This window comes from Penicillium robsamsonii (assembly GCF_028829455.1).
Source record: "Penicillium robsamsonii strain IBT 29466 chromosome Unknown utg000002l_segment0_segment0, whole genome shotgun sequence".
Lineage (NCBI taxonomy): Eukaryota > Fungi > Ascomycota > Eurotiomycetes > Eurotiales > Aspergillaceae > Penicillium > Penicillium robsamsonii.
In genome coordinates this window covers 1742058-1763448 of record NW_026643220.1, presented here as the reverse complement: position 1 = coordinate 1763448, position 21391 = coordinate 1742058, and the positions used below count along the sequence as shown (strand labels likewise).

Below are 21391 nucleotides of genomic sequence, written 5' to 3'. Positions count from 1 at the left end.
GGAGTTTGGCACTGGAGAGTTGGAACTGGGATTAGAGCTCAATACCCAAAACTTGCTGGATTTGGCCTGAACCCCGAGGTAAAATAGAGAGCCTGACTCTGTGTATTCTCATTAAAGCAGCTAAGATAAGCTAGCCTAAACAGAGGGAATCCGGTATAACTACGTACGCAGATGAGCCCTGAAGGAGTATAAGTAATACCATAGATTAATGGAAGGATTCTCTGGGACTATCGAGCTGCAATGTCCTTCCCGCCAAGTTTCCATTCTCAGAAAACCAAGCTCTGGCACTAGAGAGATTTGCCCAGCTTTCAACTAAAATGCTCAAAAAAAGACAAACAACCGCTTTGCACATATAACAGGATAAGTATAGGAATCCCAGGACACGTCGGAAAGATGATGGGTAGAATTTGTAGAAGCCACCAAGATAAAGCGTAACCAAGGAAAGATATGCCGATAATGATATGTTCGATCCGCGCCGGTATTGAATTATGTCCGTAGGCGTGCACGAGACAACAGCATGCTCCGCTTGAGCGAAGAATCTGCAAGGTGGTCATGCAAGAAATATATCCCATGGAAGAAAACAAAGCCATGTTTCAGACCTCTACAGGGCGTAGGGGTTAACAGATCGAACAGTGAGGCATCTAGAATAGAAATAGCAGTTAGTTAGGAATGCTCATGCTAGAGAGAAACAAAAAGGGGGAGAATGGAAATACATACGGAGGACTCTTGCTCAGGTCGGTCTTCAGGATGATGGGAACACGGGTCATCTCGGTGACATCCTGGATGAAATCTCCATCCACCTCACGCAACTTGAACAAGTTCAAGTACTTCTCCTTGTTGGTCAATTTGTTCTCGGGTGCATCGCCACTGCCGGAGGCAATCTTGGGGTCCGAACGAGTACGGTGAGGTCCCTGCTGGTGGTGGCCGTTGCGCGTAGGCGACGGGGGCATGCTCTGAGTGGAACGGTCGGCGGAGTTGAGCGACACACCGGCTGCCATTTCAGTGACATCATCCACATCTTCATCGTCATCGAAGAGGGCGTCGACATCATCCGCAGACATTGTACCAGTCTCGGTCTGCTTACGCATGGCCTCATCACGCTCTCGGGCCCGCTCTCTGGCGGCTTCGGCCTCGCGAGCAGCCGCTGCAGCTTGAGCAGCACGGGAATTACCGGGCTTGGGACGCTCGTCCTCGGGAATGTATGCGGAAGAGGGAACACCCTTCTCCCAGTACAGCTCGAGTACACGACTATCCTTGCGGTATTCAGCCTTCTTGAGCGGCAGCTGGTCACAGTGCACACGCTTTTCAAAGCCGTACTCCGGGATAAGGACGTCGAAGGCAGACTCGTAGACGCAGAGTACAATGCCCTCGCTGATGAGATCGCCGCCAATCTCGCGACTCTTACGGTCCATCTTACGGCAGGCCTCAATGTGCACACTCTGCTCCTGGGCATTGAGGGCCGAGTCCTTCTTGTTGTTGCAAAGATCGGCGGTCTTGTTCAGTGACTCGATATCGTCATTGAACTCCACGGTACCCTCGGAGAGCACAGCCTCGAGTTGACGGTGCACCAGGATATCGGCGTAGCGTCGAGAGGGGTTGGTGAAATGGGTGTAAACCGGCACATTGAGCATGTAGTGCTGGCGCATTTCATCGGGAGTACCACTGCTGACATAGTACTTGGCACGCTGCATGGCCTTGGCAATGAGAGTCTCCATACCCTGCATGGTGTGTTAATATATGCATTTATAACAGTGAGAACAACAGGAAAAGCACTGACCTTACGAAGATCGACATCTTGCACCTTGCAGAGAGAGCTCTGGAGGCTGCCACTGCTGCTTGAGTCCATTTCGAAGCCAAGGCGGTTCATCCGCTCAACAAACAAAGTAAGGCGGCGAGAGTTGGGCGAGAACTGACGACGCAAGAAAGCTCTCTCCGGCATAGCGCTGACAAGCTTACGAGCAACGAAGAAGTTGGCCTGGTGGCTCAGCTCCTCAACAAGTTCATGTGCTGGGGTCGACTCGAAAATATTGTATTCGACAGGCACATTCTCATCATCGAGCTGTTGAAGCAGACGCTGCACAGGAACGTCTGACACGCGGTTACCGAAACGGGCTTCGCGGAACTTGCCGACAGTGTTCTGAGTGTTTTTGTTAGCATGGGGCAAAGGAAGACTAATAGTAGAACCAGAAGAAACTCACGTGCAACAAGCGGATGCTGTCAGCAGAGATGCCACTGGTGTTGACATCAGACTTGCCCTGAACAAGTGCATTGACCTGGTCGTAGTCAAGACGGCCAGCGCTCTTGATGACAGCTTTACCGATCCAGACATCCTCATCAACCACACCGGTGGCGGGGTTGGCCTTGAATACGACACTGACCGTGAGGCGATCTTCGCCAGGAACGAGGGAGCAAAGCTCAGTAGAAACACGGGGAGGCAACATGTTCATGACTCGATCGACTAAATAGACCGCAGTACCGCGCTTCTTGGCCTCGCGGTCCACCAGAGAGTTGCCCTTGACGAAGTGAGCAATATCGGCCACGTGGACACCGATCTCAACCTTGCCATCAGCAAGGCTCTTGACGTGGAACGCATCCTCGAGGGACTTGCTGTCGGCGGGGTCAATCGTAAAGATGGTCTCTTCACGGAAGTCACGTCTCGAAGCCAGGGCGTCACCCTCGGTAGAGGCAGACCAGTCCTCCCAGCCGATGCTCTTCAGCACCGCATCGGAGAAGTCATCTGAACCGAAGTTATTATCGCGGAGCAGGGCATCTGTCTCAACCCGCAAGTCACCCATCTCTCCAAGCTGCTCAACGAGAGTGCCGAAGGGGTGCAGAGATGTAATAGGCCACCTCTTGATAGAAGCAACAAAGATTCGGTTGGCGTAGTCCTGGTGCTTCTCGACGAAGTCCCGAGGTGCCTGCTCTGTGGGGATGGCGATAAGTGGAACACGCTTATCCGTAGGCTTGAACCAGACAATCTTTGGCTTGTCCTGGTGACGGTCATTGTGGGAACGGCCGTGGGCACCATCTCTGGCTTGCCGCTCAGCCTCCTGCTTCTCCTTTGTAGCCTGGCTGCTGGGACGCAAGAGACCTAGGGTTCCTGAGAACATCTGGCCCGCAACACGCTCAATGACAGCAACGACATGGCCAGCGTACAAAGGCTTCTGCTCGTCACTGATCTCATCCTCCTCACATAGGAGAAGGCTCTGGCCCTCGACCTCGACATCGTCGTTCTTCTTCTGGGTAGGACGCTGGCGAAGACTGCCGCGGCGACGGATGCTTCCATCCGGGCCAACTTCCTGTCTATCGCCAGTGGAATCGGAGCGACCAAGCTTGTCATTTCCAGCATTGCTGTTAGAGCGGGCATCGGTGATATCCTTGCGCTTCTTCTTCTCCTCCTTTTCCTTCTTCTGACCCCACACCTCGTCGACATCGAGAAGCTCAATTGCGACATAGTCACCCTCAAGGGCGCGATTCCGATCTTTGCTACCGCAAATGAAAATGTCGGCATCTAGATCGTCGGTGGTAACATAAGCATCGGAACGGTTCTTTTTGTTGACACGCAAAACACCAGCGACCAGTTGTCCATTGCTAAGGAGTGCAGGCAGGTTTGCCTGGGGAAGGTAAGGAGTGAAAAGGGTCTTCCGCTGCTGCTGCTGCTGTTGCTGTTGAACAGACATCTGCGGCGGGGCGTGCTGGCTAGCCTGAAGACCACCCATACCCTGAGGGTTCTGCTGCTGAAGCGCTTGGAGCTGAGCCAGCTGGAGGGGATTCAGTTGCTGATTACCAAACATCTGAGGTGTCATCATGACTTGACCCTGAGGAAGTTGGATAAGCTGAGGTTGGCCGCCATACTGGAATTGACCAATAGAGCCCATGGACTGGTTCATCGAGCCGCGGGAGCGGTGGCCGGGCTGGAACCCGCCCTGTTGTTGACCCACGGGCCTCTGCTGATCCTGGCTCTGGGCTTGGTTGTTGGGTTGGCGCCAGTTGCCCTCGAAGTTTCGCGAGGAAGACCGAGCATGGCCAGCCTGGCTGATTCGCCGTTGGTTATCAGATTGATTGGCTGAGGGCTCACTGGCTTGGGGGAATTGGAACCCGCTAGCACCGCGGCCGGACATGGAACCCCGGTTACCACCGATGGCCATCGATTGGCTGCGGCCGTGGCCACCAGCTCGCATGTTTCCGGCCCGCTGGAAGGCGGGTCCCTGGGGTCCCTGGGGTGCTGGAGAAGTGCTGGCTGCAGGCTTATCATCCGATGAAGACTGGTTATCGGAACCACTTGCACCAGGAGCAGGAGCTGGGAACTGGAATCCCGAGGCTGTTCTCTTCTGCTGGGCCAGCTCGGCGGCTTTCTTGGCCTCAGGAAGAGCAAGTGAGTGGCGGCGCTGGTGACCACCGCCGGGAGGACCTCCACGACCGCGGCCGTGGCCGGTATTCTCGTTCTTGTGGTTATTGTTGTTTTGGCCCTGCTGGTTATAATCGGCGTATCCCGATGCCCCAGAAGACGGAGCAGGGGGTGGGCCCATGGGAAGACCAGGGAGAGCAGACTGGTTGCGACGGTGCGAATGCTGGTTGGGTCCGTTCATTGGTACTCCAAGCTGCTGCTGCTGCTGCTGCTGTCCACCTTGTGGAAACTGGAATGCATTCACTTGCTGTGGGGAGACACCGCTCATGGAGGCACCGGGTTGAAACGAGGGCACCTGGCCCAGTTGCTGGGGCTGCAACAGCCCCATGTTAACGTATTGTTGGTGTGTCGCAGCAATTTGTTGCTGTTGCTGCTGGAGCAACTCGATCTGTTGTTGAATGGCCAGTTGTTCCACTGTAGAGAAGTTCAAGTTAGCTAATATGGTGGGGGTATTTATAGTGGGCGGTCATGAGGGCGGTCACATACTCATCAACGGGGTGAGCTCAGATGGACTTCTCCGATGAGCAATGTGGAACTTGCGGCCACCGGGGCCTTGAGGCCCAGATTGACTTTGTTGATCCATGATCCCAGATGATAGGAGCTGGCAATTACTGTAGAATGTAATATGTGTGTTGGGCGGAATGGATATGGCGACAGGAGAGACTGGTACTGCGCCAAAAGGCAAATGAGCCGAGTGAAATGGATCACAGGCCGACCAAAAGGAGTTTGTATGTGCGGATTGCGGTTTTCAATACGTGAATTATCCTAGAAGAGTGACAAAAAGCGGATCAGTAAGGGTCCAGGATGGCAAAAGGAACAGGAGAAGGCGATGCCAGAGCGAACACGAAAAGTACAAGTCCTAAGGTAAGGGCGGACTCAACGGAAGCTTCGATCTCAGGGGTGGGGGGGGGGGAGGAAAGAAGCAAGCCTGACTATGACCTCACAAACAACAACCTAAAAGCAGCAAGGGCAATCAAAGCCGGGTGAAACTTCCAAAAGCAAATGCGTGGAGTAGATCACGATCCTCTTACCTGCAAGATGAAACTAATGACGACCTCCCAACCCTAGCATTCCAATATGACGTCTGCAGAGTTCAATGTGGATGATCGGTTTTTTTTTTTGTTACAAGTCCAATAGACGATGAGGGGTAACCGGATGATGGCAAGTAGAAGTCGAGGCAATTGCACGTTCAAGGTAAACTTGGATCGAGCAACACCGTAGCAACGGAACGAAGCTTTTGAACGGAAGTTGGAAGGACCGAGGGGATGGAGCTGCACTGGAAAGCACGACTGCAACCAAAAAGCACCTCGACGGAGGACCGGGGTGACCTTTAAGCAAAGATAGCCGTTGAAACGAGCTTGTCTTCAGGATGATTCCCAAGTTCTAAAACGGGGATTCAGAGTTGATTCCCGAAGAGAATGACAGCAAATACTGAAACTAGAGGGAAGGATAGAATAGACGATGAAACCATCGACTAATTCGACTCGAAGGAGTGATATGGGGGGGGAAAGAAGAGAGGGATGGGATAACAGAGAGGGGGGGGGGAAAGGAGAAGAAGAAAGGTGATGCTGGAGATACAAAGAGGTGTGGGGAGAGGGCCATTGGTACGGAAAGAAAAGGGTATGTTCGGAAATGACCAAACAACGTTTAATTACCACTTTTAGCGCAAAAATCCTTGAGTCAATCATGTAAATACTCTGACAGTTATCCGCCGTACTCCGTTCCATCAGCCATGGATGATCGCCCTACCACTTCATCATCATCCTGATGCATCCGTTGAACTGCTTCGAGTCCCCACTTAAAGTATTTAGTATGATCATTTGAGTCTGTAAATGGAAGCTGGCGTCTAGAATACATGGAAATAGGACTTTCACTCCGTATTCTGTACATAGATTCAAATTTAGAACAGCTAGTGGGCTGACTACATTTAGTTTAGGGGTCTTTTAAAGCTAAATGAACATCCATGGACTATCTAGGATCTAATAATTGAGCTTACCAGAAAAGCTTGGTAGTAAGCTCAAGCTCGGTATCAGTAATCATAGATGGATATATGTAGATGTATGTAGTATCTCCCAATTATAGTCGAAAATGGATGATGCTCACAATGATGTAAACGTCAACGGCTCCCAAGCGGGAGCGCGCCAGGGAACCGAACCGGCTCGCGGGTCTGCTTACTCATTCTTGAGCCCCAGCCCTCTTTGGCAAAATATACTGGAACAAGAAATTGGTCTCAGTATTTGAGCGTAAATGTTTTTGATATTGCTTTTTTCTATACGTGTGACCATCTTCTTACTTAGTACTAGTTAATTAGGTATATAACTATGTAGTTAAGGCGAGCATGTTTAGTTAACTACTAGCTAGCTGATATTTATGGCCGATAAAAAGAAGGCGGTGATGGGAAAGCGGTAAAAGGAGTTGAAACTTTGGACGTTGAACTTTACAGGTAATTTATTTTCTTTGGCTTCATAAGTGAACAGTGAGGAAATATTGAAGGCCAGAGATACATGTACGTTGAGCACTCGTGTTATTATTGGATGGTTATGCAATGCAGCCAAACGCTCGATTTTGTTTGTACCCCTCGAAAGCTACATGCTAATCCCAATCTTCCCATAGCTCCAATCTCCATGGACCCTCCCTTCTACTAGTTTTGACGCGACAACGTCGAATTATTCACTCGCTGCATGCGCAATTCACTTTGCTCGTCACCTACCCCAGAACCTTTGGTGCAATCGCTCTCAGGCTGTGTCTTTCCTTCTCCTCCTCCTTCTTCCTCCTACCTTCAAATTCAGATCGATACCACTAACTGCGTCAATCGCGAAGCGCACTTTGCTTTGGGATATTGTTCCATGCCCAAGGGACTTCTAAACCCCTCTAACTACGGATATGGTCACAGTAACTTGAGTTCTCCATATCCACTTGACTATCCTTTCCCCTCACTAGTCCTCCGAACCTTCTCCTCAACCTTTCCCAAACATCCACTACCATTTCCCACTACAAACCTTTGGAGTAAACCATTGACGCATGTCGACACCCAAAATGGCGCGGTTCCGAACCCATGTCCCACCCTTGGACAGCCCGTCCAAGCAGCTCATGCTCGACCTTGTCCGCGATCTCGAACAGGTCAAAATTTTTGACGCCGACCTGAAAAAGGTTCACCAATATGAGAGAAAATTGTTCTACGAAAATCTCGACCGGATCGACAGTGAGCGTGAAGCGGTCCACACAGCTGCTCTCGACCAGGCCGCCGCCTTCCACGATAGCGTCCGCGAGGAAGCGGAGACGACGTTGAAAGACCACCTCCGCGCTGAAGAGCAGGAGCGCCTGCGGAAGGAGGAAGCGATCCGCAAGGAACAAGAACGGGTCGAACGCGAGAACGCTGAAAAATTACGCCGTGAACGGGAAGCAGCTGCGCGCGCTGAGGCCGAACGCCAAGCCAAAGAGCAGGCCGAGAAGAAGGCTCAGGAGGAAGCGGCTAAGAAAGCCGCCGCCGTTGAAACTGCACGCAAAGCCGCGATTGAGGAGAAACTCCGCAAGGAACGCGAGCAGGCCGACGCCCAGAAGCGCAAGCAAGAGGAGGAGGCTCGGAAGGTACAGGAAGAGGCCGACCAAAAGGCCCGCAGCCAACAGCAGCAGAAACTCGGTGGTGGGAACCTTTCGCCTGAAGATATCCGAGTGCAGAAACGTTACGTTGAGCTGCATAAGACTCTCAAGGACATGCGCAAGTGGCTCAAGGATCTCGGCCAAACCCAGCCTGACCTCAAGGCTACCATGGGCAATTTACGGCGCTCGATCAAGAAATCTGTTGGTCAGCTTCGATCTGGCACCGGCGCCAACAAGCAGCAGGTACGAAACCCCACTCCCCTCATTGGATGCCGTTGTTTAGATACTGATTATCTGAACCCAACCCAGATTATTCAACTCAAAGCCGAACTTGAAAAGGCTCTTGCCTATTCTGAACCAACAGTGGATATCCGAAACTTCATCGCATTCCCGTCCGAGGAGATTGCACAGTCCGAACACAAGGTACCGGCAATGCTTATCTACGGACTGAACATTGTTGCGAAGAGCTTGATTTCCTCTCTCCTGGCCGAAGCTTCTATTAAACAATCCCACGCTGAGCCAATCGGCATCATCGCCGCTCAGATCTTCTCTTTCGAAAACTTCACATACCAAGGAGTGCACATGTCCGACATCATATGGGCCAAGTACCGTGTTGTTTGCCCCGCTCTGTGGGGATTCACAGGCAACGACAAGACTGAAGGAGGCCGTCGTGCCGTGGGCTGGTGGCGTTCACCAGACACTGGCTCATGGGTCACCGAGGAAGTTCACATGGATCGCATGACCGCTCTTGGTGCGGGTTATGCTGCCATGACTCTACGAAATTTCGCCAAATCACCACGCCGGAACCCATTCCCTAACACCATGTTCTGGGAGGCTATTCACAAGATCTTGGCTATTCCACCTTCAGAATTGCAGGAGACCCAGGTTGCCCTCCTGGCAGCCCTCCTCCGATCTTCGGGCGAGAGGATTCTCGGATTCTTCGGTCAGTATGGACTGGCCCTCATGCACTATGTCATTGTCGACCTTCCCCGCAAGCTTCAGCGGGAGACCATGGCTGTGACCCAGTTGAGCACCCTCAGGGAGCTCTATCTGAAGGAGAAGAATTTTGCGTTGTGATTTGGGCTTGCGGGCGTTTGGGGAGGGGGGGGGGGATTGGAACTTTTAGGATTTAGGTAGCCTCGACAACAATGGCTGGAGGCGAATAGAAACAACATGGCGTTTTTTTTTTGTCTATGACTGGCGATCATCGCCGGATATCATCATACCCTCTACGAATCATGTCAGAAACATTTTGTATGATGGAGCCTGTTAACAATAGCCGAAATCTTACATGAAATGTCCTCACTGTAAAAAGCACCCGGGTAAGTCTGGTGACAATAGAACTCCGGTTACATTTGCATTCCACGCGATCTCGGCCCCAGGAACTCCTAAGCCACAGAGAACTGCCATCTAACATTCTGACAGGTCCCCCACTCACATACCAAGTGGCTTACTACACAACCACACCTCAATCCCAAATCCCAACGCACCGTACTTTGTAGAACCCAGAGCCCTGTATTCGAGTGTTTCCACCATTTCGCCAAGTCTCAGTCCCCACCAAAGCATTGGCTCTACGCAACCCCATTTATTCGAGGTATGGACATCGATGTGGTAATGAGGATTCAAGGCGAGGTCATATCTATGTTGTTCATGGATTTATGTTTGCTTTTGTATGAGAATAGTAGATTGGTTCCTGCTGTATGGAAAGTAGAATGTCTTCCAACACTTTAGTGACGTTGGTTCAGGATGGCAACACATTGACATGGGGCCACCCTTGGCTGCCAACTAATCCACAACGAGAGGCAATATACGAAGGGATATCTTGGATGGAACATGCGTTTGCATTGACCATGGCGATTAGCTGATTGTGAAACCTGCAGGTGGTATGAGCTATCTCAAGCACATAGCTGCAAGGGCAAGGCTGGGCATGCATGAGCCACTGCATTTTTTTTTTGTCCAGAGGCGACAAAGCAGTTATGAAAAGAGAGGCCGAACTGGCTAGATTCTAGCGAACCATAGGAAATTTAGTTCCAATGACATCTCTCTGTGGTTCTCTTCTCTGAAGCGATTAGGATCGGCGATGCTGTGGGCGGTGTGGACCAAACATAATGATGCGGTTCTTCGCCATCCGATCGATTCCCCCAATACTCTCCACGTGGGGGCATTCTTCCAAGGATTAGCATGGATCTGGACATCTGGGCGATGTGGGCTTTGTCAAGGTGACATCATGATGGGCAACAAAGATATCAAAGATGGCTCTTGGACATACCTCTGATATTGGAAAGGGAATTATGATCCGGGAGAGGAATTGAATATAAAGAGTTATAGGATAGAGAAGGCAGACAAAGAGCACAAGTCCAGACCGTTAAAGGGGAGATGTTTCATCCACGGATCCAAGAATAGCATAATTGATGCTAATTGGTTCAATTCACCCCCTATAAACACCAAGTGGAGACTTTCCTCCGCCTTAACAAAGTCCAGGAGCCTGTCAGGGTCTAAACCCTCATTTCCCCCCGAATCTCCGAACCTCTGGGTCTTTCTTCTTGGTCCCTGACGTACTTCCTTTTTATTTCTTACATTCCTTTATTCTATTTTGTGGTCGAATTCTCTCTTTACATCGACCTCATTTCACAATGCGTGCCTCTGCTGTTATTTCCCTCTTGCTGGCCGCTGCCCCGGCCCTGGTCTCTGCTAAGGGTACTCTTGGTTTTTCACTCGGTAACAAGAACGCCGATGGGACTTGCAAGTCCACCAGCGATTATGAGGCCGACTTCGATGCCCTGAAGGGCCTGTCGACTCTCGTCCGTACCTACTCCGGTACTGAGTGCAAGACTCCTCAAAACATTCTGCCTGCTGCCAAAAAAAAGGGCTTCAAGGTTGTTCTCGGCATGTGGTAAGTCTTTTGTTATTGCCCCCTAATCGGCACTATTTTAACTCTTTTCTTTAGGGTTGGCAAGCCTACCGATACCAAGAACCTGTTGGAGGAGACTTCCTTCAAGGGAGATTGGGCTGCCATCCAGAAGGCTATCCCCGGTTACGAAGACGTCATTCACGCCATCACCGTCGGATCCGAGACTCTCTACCGTGGTGACCTGACCGGACCCCAGCTCCACACTTATATCAGCCACGTTATGGACAATGTACCCGAGGGTGTCCTTGTTGGCACCGCCGAGAGCTGGAACAAGCTTGCTGACGGCACTGCTGACGCCCTCTTCACCAAGGAGCCCGTTGTCAAATATGTGTAAGTAGAGAAAGGAAGACAAGAGGAGCTTTGCGCAATACTAACCCTCTTCATAGCTTGGCCAACGCTTTTGCTTACTGGCAGGGTGCTGCCGCCGACAAGGCCCACAAGACTTACTTCGACGATATGGCCGGCGCCATGGAGCACATCCAGAAGATTGCTGGTGACAACGCTAACAAGATCAACATTGTTACCGGTGAGACCGGCTGGCCCACCGATGGCGGCTCTGATTACGAGGATGCCAAGGCAGGTACCAAGAATGCCGAGAAGTTCTGGAAGACTGGTATCTGTGGTATGCTCGACTGGGGTGTTGACCTGTTCTATTTCGAGGCCTTCGATGAGTCCTGGAAGCCCGATACCAAGGGTGACAACGGTGAGATGAAAGATGAGCAGCACTGGGGTCTGTTCGATGCCAATCGCAAAATCAAGTTCGACACCACTTGCCCTAAATAGACTATGCGTGACTATTTGTTCGCCTTATCGAAGTGTCTTTGCTTTGACAGCTTGCCCGCAACTAGCGGTTTCTTTTTCAGATTGTATTGATTTATTCTGGGGATCCTTATATCCTACTCCAATGGAAATATGGTTTAATTGTCTGTGATTGTTAATTGTCTGATTGACAGGTAAACGATGACATGGGCGTGCTGCAGCGTCACGCCGAGTTCAAATTCTACATGTAATTACATTTAGAATCCGGGGACCTGTGAAATTGACAAAAATGACGGCCCTCGAGGCAAGAAAGGGCCGCCTTCCCGTAGGTTGACTACCTCACATGACTTTCGAATTTCAAAATATGGTCTAGCCTAAATGGGATCACTGTACCGATGTACTTCTCTCGGTCCGCCTTAGTGCTTAAATGAACCCGGCTAAAATCTATAAATCGGCCTACTTACCCAAGAGAGTAAATTTCATTCAAAGCTCTACAGTTTTATTCTTTTGATTTCAAAGACCTTCATAATGGCAAGGTTTTCATTCAACTCTATAGACTATCTGAGTCTAATTCGGCAACATGAGCAAAGCAATGAGAGTCTCTTTCAAGACTCCTTTGCCATCCAATCGCCTAGCTCTACCGTCACAGAGCCATTCACGCTCTCTATTGATCCTTCTCCACGACCCTTCGATACTGGTCCAGCATTATCCGGCACTGCCTAGTCCCAACTTCACCACTTCCTCTTCTATACCTCCCCCCAATGTGAACTACTTAAGCCAAAATCCTACGCAGCATCCATCAACTCAGCTGCACGGTGTCACTGAATCTTTGGCTCTAGACTATCTCGGTCCAGGCCAAAACACCCTGTGCACGCCCTCGACATCTACTACCTCGTGCAAAAGGCACCGACGGCAAATGATCGCATTGATATTACCCAGGAATTGACATCTGGTCGTTCCCGGGGGACCAAACAAGAGTGAGCTATCTATCCTCGAATCTGAGATGATAGCGTTAATCATTATCTTCTTTTTAGCTATCGCAACACTTTTCAATGCCATTGGAAGGACTGCAAGTACCGCGGCATGTTCAGTCGCAAGAATGTGCTGATGCGACATATCGAAACGCAGCATGTCACTCCATGATCCTTTTATTGCCCGAGATGTGCCAGGTCCTTTGCGCGAAAGGATAACATGAGGGAGCATGTGGGGAGAATTCATTGGGAACATTGAATATATCTATGATCGATGCTAGTGTTGGAATTTGGATTGCTAGGCTACTTACCTTATGGAGAAATCTACATATGAGGTTGGTTCTTACAGTACGTAGAGATGAAAATTAGCGTTAGGTTCGGGGTGTAGAGTGTATTTTCAAGAGTTTTAGTACTAGCGAATTGTTTGATTGAACACCTTCCCATGAATGATGCCTTGCGGTGCTTTAGATATTAATAAACCTAGAAGCATTCTGATCTTGATGTTTACAGTCTGAGGCGTACAATCATGAGAGTTAGTCAATCCAGGGCAATGGGGCAGTCATCAATCTATTGCTGATGTACAAGCTTGACCTAGAATGTAGAGATCATGAGGTTAAACTACATTCAATGTACCATTGACCCATCGTTCCGGCGGTGTTCGGCTCTTGCTAGAGAATGAAACCCGATTCCAATGCTCATGAGAAAGATGGCCAAAGAGCATAGCTCATAGTTGCTATATCTGAATACGAAGGAATTGTGTTGCTGGTTTTCTCGGGAATTACAAGATACACGTAACCTTGGGAATGAATATCAAGAAATGTAAACAATGTCATGTGAATTCTCAAGAAACACCTAGAAAGGAAATGAGGCAAAATGTTGTCAAAGCCAATGCAAATGGTAACCCCAGGGCCAGCTTGCCCAGCCTAGTCATGTTGCCAATATAATTGTATGGAACCAGCTCCATACAATTCTCCTCGCTCCTCGCTTCATGCAGTTTTGTAAGTCCAGTTGATTCAACAGACCATCAAGGGTATCAAGAAATGTCGCTAACGGGGGTAGGGATAAAGGGAGGTGAGGTGGGTGTAGATAGAGGGAGAGCGAAAGAAAAAAAAATGAAAAATGAACGAAAGAATCAGCTCGACTCAAATCAAAAGTTGGTTGTTTTCCCCAACTATGAAAATGAATCGAAGGTCTGAAAATGCAACTCAGGAAGAATCCATCAATATGATGTCAAGTTCCAAATACATTGACGGATTTCTCATAGCCGGCGAATGCCAATGCGTGGCTTTGCTCTGACGGCAAGGCGCTTGTGATGGCCACTCATGGTTTTCTTCTTGGAGATTCCAGAATTGGGGGAGGCAGAGAGAGATGATGAAAGTGATGGCGTGGGTAGTTGAGCATGTGCTGGAGAAGGGGGAGCAGAGCCATTGAGTGTCTTCATGGGGTGGTATTCGCGCTTCTCTTTCAAACCGCGCACGGTTGCAGACCCACGGTTCTCTTTGCCATCGCCGCTCATACGGCGTAGGGGGTCTTGCATGGGCAGCTGGGGCAAATCCTCAAATATTGGCATCTCGTCCCGGAGACGGCCGGAGGCGTTGACTCCTCCACAGAGTAGGGAGAGCTTAGGTGTTTTCCGTAGTGGTGATGAAGTACGAGAACGTGTGTTTGCGGTGATGTTTCGTTCATTCGAGGTCATGGCGGGGGTATCGTTGTCGTTGTCAGAGTCGATGAGCATCAGGTCTGCATCATCTTCAGGGTAGGTAATTGACAGGACGGAGAGAGGGCGTTTTCCCAAGGCAGTTTTTCGGGGACTTGGGGGAGCAAAGTAAACAGGAGATGGGGAAAGAGTTGGGTTGTTTTCTTTGCTTGCGCTAGTGGGGTCGTCGTTTTCACTGTCGCTCATGACGTCGTCTGTCGCCGGTGGGGAGGGTTGGGCGAAAGGATTTGAGGAGGACTGTGATGGCTGTTCGATTGCAGTGGTGTTGCGAGCAATTTTCTTGATCGTGGCGGTGTGGGTGCGGGCATGTTTTCGCCGGCGTTGAATGATTGCCTCTTCTTCTTTCTGTCCAAGTATGGACCCTTCCTCCTCGCCCCGGAGCTTTGCTTCCATCACTGCATCGTTGAGGTTGGGTGGGATCGGGGCATGGATTGAAGTCATGAGCTTGGCTTGGTGTGCGAAGGCGGCGTAGTTCTCTTGCATGAGAGCGCCTGCAGAAGCGTTAAGGGCCGAGTCAGGGTTGGGATAGATAAGCAGACATGAGATTGTCTGTAAAAACAAGTGATGTTGTTAGTTAACTGCAGAAACTCATTGCGCTAGTGCGGTCTCAATTCAACTTACCACCAACACATCGCGGAGGGTAAGATTCGGCTGCCAATCTCGCTTAAGCGTATCTACACAGACAGCTCCAGTGAGCTCCTCCATGTTCGGGTGCCATATTCTCGTCTTAAATGTAGCTTTCGGGGGGCTCTTCGGGTAATCATCGGGTATCTTGAGATGGAGCTCCCATAACCCTTGTGAAAAAGGTGTGCCTGCCGGGCCCGTGAGAAGGATTGTCAGCTGTGACAGGTCGTCGCCGTCCGAGGGCTTCAAGTAGTACGGCGGAAGATCGCGGTGTAAGGCAGTATGGTCGGCAGCTAGCCGGCGCAAGTTGGACGGCTAGGTATCCATGTCAGATATAGAGCACGAGCGTATATTGGTTGCTGGGGAACCAGTGTATGTTAATGACTTGGAATAAGGACTTACCATGCTGAAGCTTTAGAGGGTAGGGTGATAAAATCTAGATCAGACTTGGAGAAGAATGAAATTCAAAAAGTGATCCGGACCAGTGAAATCACAACAATCACAATCACAATGATAAGAGATGGTTACTTCGTCGACGGTTTGTTTTGAGTGGAGGTCGCACTAACCTTTTTGGTACCGCGTCAGTCACCTGATCTTTGTCGCGTAATATGCGCGTAACCAATATTACCTCTTTGGGCTCTTGCTATCCGAGACGTCTAGATCATCGTCCCTTATTCCTATACCTAACCAGCATCGGGACAATTTTCAGAACTTCAATGCAACAATAGCGACCAGAAGCTGAAGTACGGCCATTATAGTCACCAATCCCTCAACCAGAAAAACACCCCAGAATTTTCGCCAGTGCTTTGTTTTGCGTACGAGTTCTTTAACCTGCAGATTTCTTCGCGTGCCACATTTCTGGAATTGTTATCTTGTCCAAACAGAAGACGATATATCTCGTATAAACCGTCCGTTTTCGTCTCGACCCACCCTATTCGCTTGTCTAACTAGTCGCCCTAGTTCTATAGCTTAAACGTCCGAAAAGTGGCTATAATTGGTCGCCTACATCTGTCGCTTATTCCATGGGCAGTGGAGGATTTTATTAATTTAAGCCCGTGTGGGAGGTGGTACATTAGATTCGGTAGTACATCGTCTATAAAGAGTAATATAGGCCGCTCGACTGAGCTTAACTAGTATAATAGCCTAAAAATGGTAATATACAGTCGCCTTTATCCCGGTCTCGCTCTATCTTCTTCTTAGAGGTTCCCCTCTGCTCTTAGAGGCACCGTGATATTTTGTGTGCACTATTGGGATGTTCTAATTATTGTTGTCTGTCCTTGGGGGTATTGGAAGAGGGGAAATGTGCAAATTGTGGCAAGATATATGGGGTTGAAATGGTGGACGATGTTGATGGGCTAAGAGAGGCGGTTATAAAGAGGCTACCTGTTAGTTTGTGAATACCCGAGCCTTTAAAGCGAGAAACTTGGCTTTTGAAGTTAGCATATTGATGCAGGGAGGGTATGGAACTGTCTCTCGCTTATCGCTATTGGCATATGGCCCCATTCAAAGGCAATACATTGGGACGTTTTCATATTGAGTACTATGACAGTCACCCTAGTAGACGTTACATCAAGGGCCTTGCCATTGAGAGAACATTTAGACTGGATATAAGTGGTGTAACACGTGCTGCTCTAGCCAAAATCCGAATTCACTCACCTGCTAACATGACTGAAGCCAGCTATTATTGACCACATGAATTATCATAATGATATTGTTAGGAAATATTTGGAATATCTAAACCACCGCACTACTTTGTGATGTATGATCGTCACAATGCCATATCATAACTACAATTACTATAGACTCAATACATACGTAGGAAAATAAGACTCGTATTTACCCAGGGATAGATTAAGCTAATCACAAAGATAGAAGAAAAAGTTGGAAACAGGTGCGCCGTGAATATGCGCCTCCAAGTACAACGCAGTGAAACACAGCCCTGCCCAATGATAAAGAATTACAAATTCCATAGGAAGTCTTGGGGGATAACCCCAAAAAAAAACCGATACTCGCATTTTCATGTCCCTCATTCTCGTTAATCCAAATACCGGATCAACATAACCAACCGACCACCAAACCCTCGCCATCTAAGGAGACCGAAGTGGACATCACAGCACGATAAAAGACAGGAGATTGACATTGGTCAGTCACAGACTCGTGATGTGCTTACAGGAAAGCAACGAGAGCAGCACCGGCCATCATGCCGAGACCGACGGGGCCAGCAGTGGCAATGGCAGCACCACCGGTAGAGGCAGAGCTGGAAGCAGCAGCAGAGGAGCTGGAGGACTCTGATGAGTCAGAGGAGCTGGTGGAGGTACCAGTGGTCTTGGAGTCGGTGGTCTTAGTGGCAGAGCCGCTGCCAGATTTGCTGGAGGCAGTGGACAAAGTGCTGTGAGAAGCGCCGGGGCCGGCGACGGGTGAGCTCAGGCCAGCGGGGATGGAGGCGGCGGGCTGCTGCGAGGTCACGGCAGGGGCCTGGCTGGTGACAGCGGTGGGCTGGCTGGTGACAGCAACGGGTTGGCCGGTCACGACGCCAAGGGAGTTGGTCTGGGTCAGGTACTGAGTAGCAGGGTTCTCAACAGGCTGTTGGAGAGGTTAGCTGTTATTTTTTGTGACATGGTGTGATATTTTGTTTCCGCTTACCAGGATGGTGACACTGCCCTCGGCACTGGCCAGGGCGACGGCCGAGAGGGTAGTCAAGACGATGGAGAAACGCATTGTGATAGATTAGAGATTATCGGTGAATTATTGTAAGTATGGAGAATGTGTAGAGAGAAATAAAAAGAGATATCATAAACGAAAGGCTGGGGGAGGGGGGATTATAAGGCATTGGTTGTCCAGGGAAACAAGTCTCATGTTGTCGCAAGGCTGTTTAGTGCACACGTTAGACCCGAAAGTGGCTTTGGAAATAGATACCCTGTTCTCCAGTCATCGACCAGAGACTGGGTCTAGCGCCATTTGGGATCTGCAAGGTCTTGCAGTTCTATTTCGGTCTATTTCTGGGGTCACACCAATCCGTAAGTTCCCCATGTATTTAATATAAAGACATTTGCCTCTACAAGACAACATGGTAAATATATTAAATATATATATATATATAGATGTATAGAATAGAATGTATGACTCTTGTAAAGACATCTTGAAATAGTTGGAATAGTTGGCAGACGGGATGGCAATATGCACCAAACACTAGCTAATTTAGCGTCTGAGCACATGTACCGCCGTATGGTAAAAACAAAATGGAAATATACAAAGTGGACATGTCTCAATGTCAGAATTCAGTGGCCTATAAGCTTACCTTGCCCTATTAGGTGAAACATTACCGAAGCATACGAATCTCTTTCCAGTTCGGTTCTGGCTTTTCTCTACATCGGCTGTTATTAATAAATACTTGGGCCTCAAATGGCGCGATCCTACGTGTCTTGGGGCTCCAACCACCCGAGTGAGACGTCACCTTGTGCGGTCACCCAATCAAGTATGCCGAGCTCAGCCTTGTTGTGTATATATTAATGCAAGGGTATATTCAGCTCTGACAATATATTTGACTCCGTACACAAATCTCGGTACTTTCGCACTTTGGACATCGCAACCCGCGTGGACTTGACTCCTCAGATCAGCAATGTGGGTCTGAGACAAGTCAAACGGCTACTCCAGTAGGAACCGACTCGATATTTAAATTTTCTTTTTACTTGTGCCGTGACTAACATAAACATATTCCTGAAATATCGAAGAGGGCATACTATGCTCGTACCGTGCACCTTGGGGTTTTAAGCTTGATCCCAGAGTGTATTCTGACTAGGCATGTAGTACTGTTGACGTGCATATGGAGTAATTTCGTCGCACAGCTACATCACATAAACATGTAGTATGCAATATAGAGGACTACATCCTATACGGACATACAATTCCCCTTGGCCTCGACTTGCCTTCTACTCACCAGATATGGAGTACCAGATAGGGAACTGCGACGATCACCTCAATTATGATTCTCCGTGCCAAACCAAGCATTCTCGCCCAACTCTGAAATAAGCTCCCCTTTCGCTACCGTATAGGCCGCACCCTCCTTGCTCGTTGTGGGCTGAGTCTCAGCAATTTAGGACAGTAATGTTTTCACCTTAGGGCCGAGACTACTCGTATGTATCGCGATCCTGCAGCGGTGTGGCGTAGGAATGCAAATCGGATGCGCCAAAAGCTTCTATATACGGCAGTGATCCCACTTGGTCACAAGCAGCCGGGCAGGCCTCGGTGGCATGTCTGTGGAACCTCTTGGTCGGCTCTAGAATACTCGAATTTGCCACCCCTGCGTCGCTGACACGTGCCAGTAGTTATTATAGATCAGTACGGAGTACAAGGCCATCAGTTCCGGACAAGTAGATATCATAATCAACAAACTGAGCATCTCAGTTGAAAACTGAACTCCATGCATATTATACAGCTCCCCTAACTGCAGCACATAATCACAAACTCAATATTCAACAATCACTCCTTGATCAACACATCCTGACCGCGAACCCAGTCCGCAAACTCCCTTCGCTTAGCCTATATTTCCATATGTTAGCTTCAGAGATTCCTAGCCCAAAGAAATGATTTGTGTCCAGCAAGAAATGCACATATTCGATAAATCCAAATCCAGATGTTCTTCCGGCAAGACACGCGTCAAAGTAGATCCAAAACTCACCCGAATATCCCAGAATCCGTAACGCTCCTCCAGACCCAGGTACGGGTTGCGCGCTCCGCCATTCCGTTCAACCTCGCCAGCCCATTCGCGCCAGCTAATGGGCTTCAACTTCTGCGCGCTCAAGACCAGTCCGATGGAAACAATTAGTACGGCAACGAGAGTCTCGATGATAATGTCTTGTGGGAGGGCGGTAGATGTGTTGTTGCTGTAAAGGACAGTGTGTTCGTGGGCCGAGTAGCCTCTGTAGAAGGGGTTGTTAGCTTTGCTCGAGATGGAATAGATATGGTTATTGAGCGGATGGGTTAGAGAACTTACGCATGGGCTATCAGGATGAGGCCGAAGCAAACTACCATGCGAGAGAGGAAACTCATGATGGGTGGTTGGTTTTGGCTTGCGGGTTAAGGTCCAGTGGCTGCGGATTTTTTTCGTATCGGTGGATAATTTTAGATGACAACCACTAGATTATTGGAGTTAAGATGAAGCCTGTGGTCCCTGGCTGTGGACGGTGGTGTGGTGCCGTTTGATAACGTTGGCAGGAGGTTCGTGGAGGCCCGGCCTCCATCCCGCGGTTTACCTAATCAACTTTTTACTCCAGGGCTGGCTCGGATTTCATCATATCTATTGCATTCATTCATACTGCTATTAGAAATGATCGATGATTCTGAGCCTTGAGAAAGAAGCATAAAGAGCACATCCTTCAGACCCTCGTGATTTCTTTCTAACAGCAATCATATTCTAACACCGATTCTTCTCACATTCATTTTGTAGATAAATCATGCCCCTCTATCTCTTCATATGTCACAATTGCAGAGTGATATATATCCATCTTCTCGTTTTCCTGACGGTCATGGGAGGCAGGCCACAGAGCTGGCGCCTCGATATAAAGACCCCCCCCCCCCAATACCCCAATTCTCCAACTTATACAGTCGATCACAACCGATGCTCACAGCTAGAGTAGCTGCTTGTCGGGTTCATGGGAAGAGTGTAGCCTTTCGATCCATCTTGTTCTCTACGATCGACCCCAGAAAACACATATAATGAATATGACCGTTGGTATCAATACCAAAGTATGATATATCTGGATAATGCTTGGTAAAATAGGACAAAGAGTCGAGGTTTAGGTCAGAACCGAGCAATTCCGCTTTCTTGGTTATTCTATCCGGATCTGCTATGTACGTGCCTAAGGGGCAGTAGAAATATATACTGGTATCGGGAGACAAAGAAAAATTGTTAACCACTCTTTGATTGGTACAGCGAGTCCTCAATGAATTCCAAAGCTTCGTTTTTGTCAATGCAGAATATACATATGTATACATGTAGGTACTACTCAGGTATCCGGAGTTGAACCTTTTCGTGAAGTGGTCAAATCGGAGTCATCCACAAGACAATAATGACGGGACAGCGACGTCAATAGAAACAATAAGTGACTAGACTATGTACATAGGTAAGTATGATTGATTTCCTAAGATTGATTCGCCAAAAGCTGGATATTGAGCGTTGATATACGACACCTGTCTGCTCAAAATTCCGCAGTGCAATTGCTACCCCTGTATTTCGACAGCCCTGGAGGCTAGAGAGGACATAGGGCACATGTAGCTTGATTTGAACAATTCACGCACACATGTGCAATTTACAGGGCAATTTACAGTGGAAAATAATTGGTCATGAATTTTTTAATTTTTCATCAATGACCGGTCACTACTGGACCAGCTTTCTAGTTGGA

The 21391-nt window shown here is 49.0% G+C and overlaps 6 protein-coding genes across 6 annotated transcripts; 2 read left to right on the top strand and 4 right to left on the bottom strand.

The window, feature by feature from the left end:
* Positions 1-601: 601 nt before the first annotated feature.
* ssdA (mRNA-binding translational repressor SSD1) lies at positions 602-4991 on the bottom strand (the record flags this gene model as incomplete). Its single annotated transcript, XM_057228194.1, has 5 exons — positions 602-641; positions 718-1718; positions 1778-2137; positions 2199-4822; positions 4895-4991. 5 exons carry the CDS (start codon positions 4989-4991, stop codon positions 602-604), a joined length of 4122 nt encoding a protein of 1373 aa, XP_057087535.1.
* A 2453-nt stretch (positions 4992-7444) lies between these two features.
* Positions 7445-9085, top strand: N7447_003918 (putative RNA export mediator Gle1; the record flags this gene model as incomplete). Its single annotated transcript, XM_057228193.1, has 1 exon — positions 7445-9085. The coding sequence occupies one exon, from the start codon at positions 7445-7447 to the stop codon at positions 9083-9085; it is 1641 nt and encodes a 546-aa protein (XP_057087534.1).
* A 1556-nt stretch (positions 9086-10641) lies between these two features.
* Positions 10642-11702, top strand: bgt1 (1,3-beta-glucanosyltransferase Bgt1; the record flags this gene model as incomplete). The annotated part of the gene is made up of 3 exons (XM_057228192.1): positions 10642-10901; positions 10956-11249; positions 11306-11702. 3 exons carry the CDS (start codon positions 10642-10644, stop codon positions 11700-11702), a joined length of 951 nt encoding a protein of 316 aa, XP_057087533.1.
* Positions 11703-13907: 2205 nt separating this feature from the next.
* Positions 13908-15395, bottom strand: N7447_003916 (putative ubiquitin conjugating enzyme E2; the record flags this gene model as incomplete). Its single annotated transcript, XM_057228191.1, has 3 exons — positions 13908-14915; positions 14988-15305; positions 15393-15395. The coding sequence occupies 3 exons, from the start codon at positions 15393-15395 to the stop codon at positions 13908-13910; spliced, it is 1329 nt and encodes a 442-aa protein (XP_057087532.1).
* Positions 15396-17156: 1761 nt separating this feature from the next.
* On the bottom strand, positions 17157-17708 carry N7447_003915 (putative GPI anchored protein; the record flags this gene model as incomplete). Its single annotated transcript, XM_057228190.1, has 2 exons — positions 17157-17573; positions 17634-17708. The coding sequence occupies 2 exons, from the start codon at positions 17706-17708 to the stop codon at positions 17157-17159; spliced, it is 492 nt and encodes a 163-aa protein (XP_057087531.1).
* A 1761-nt stretch (positions 17709-19469) lies between these two features.
* Positions 19470-20039, bottom strand: N7447_003914 (membrane magnesium transporter family protein; the record flags this gene model as incomplete). Its single annotated transcript, XM_057228189.1, has 3 exons — positions 19470-19529; positions 19669-19909; positions 19984-20039. The coding sequence occupies 3 exons, from the start codon at positions 20037-20039 to the stop codon at positions 19470-19472; spliced, it is 357 nt and encodes a 118-aa protein (XP_057087530.1).
* Positions 20040-21391: the final 1352 nt, after the last annotated feature.